This window comes from Penaeus monodon, chromosome 19 (assembly GCF_015228065.2).
Source record: "Penaeus monodon isolate SGIC_2016 chromosome 19, NSTDA_Pmon_1, whole genome shotgun sequence".
NCBI lineage: Eukaryota > Metazoa > Arthropoda > Malacostraca > Decapoda > Penaeidae > Penaeus > Penaeus monodon.
Genome location: NC_051404.1, coordinates 34,914,389 through 34,914,748, shown reverse-complemented (window position 1 = coordinate 34,914,748; position 360 = coordinate 34,914,389). Strand labels below are relative to the sequence as shown.

Below are 360 nucleotides of genomic sequence, written 5' to 3'. Positions count from 1 at the left end.
CGCGATCCTCAGCAGCCCCCCCACCTGCGCCGTCTCCTTCGGGATCTGAATGGTGTCGTTGGCGCCCGTGGAGTCCATCCTCGAAGCCTCATTGACCGTGTTGCCCCAGACGTCGAAAACCGGCTTCTTGGCCCCGATCACGCCCCCGACGAGAGGGCCGTGGCTGATACCTGAAGGAGGGAGGGGAAGGAGGCCGGTTAGAAGACTAGTCTTATGATGATACGCTGATTTAGGGGAAGCAAGTGAGCTAACGAAAAGAACGGGAAAAGAGAAAACTAAAATCTCATAATACCCTTTTTTTTTTTTTTACTATAATCATCATCATTCATATCTGAAACGATTGGCAAAATGTACAAGACT

At 50.6% G+C, this 360-nt stretch overlaps 1 protein-coding gene across 1 annotated transcript in view; it reads right to left on the bottom strand.

Moving 5' to 3' along the window:
* Positions 1-360, bottom strand: part of LOC119585399 (adenylyl cyclase 78C-like) — a gene marked incomplete in the record, with an annotated part of 159,642 nt that overhangs the window by 8,306 nt on the left and 150,976 nt on the right. The window contains 1 exon segment of the mRNA XM_037934062.1: positions 25-170. Within this exon segment, the coding sequence (XP_037789990.1) occupies positions 25-170 (146 nt within the window).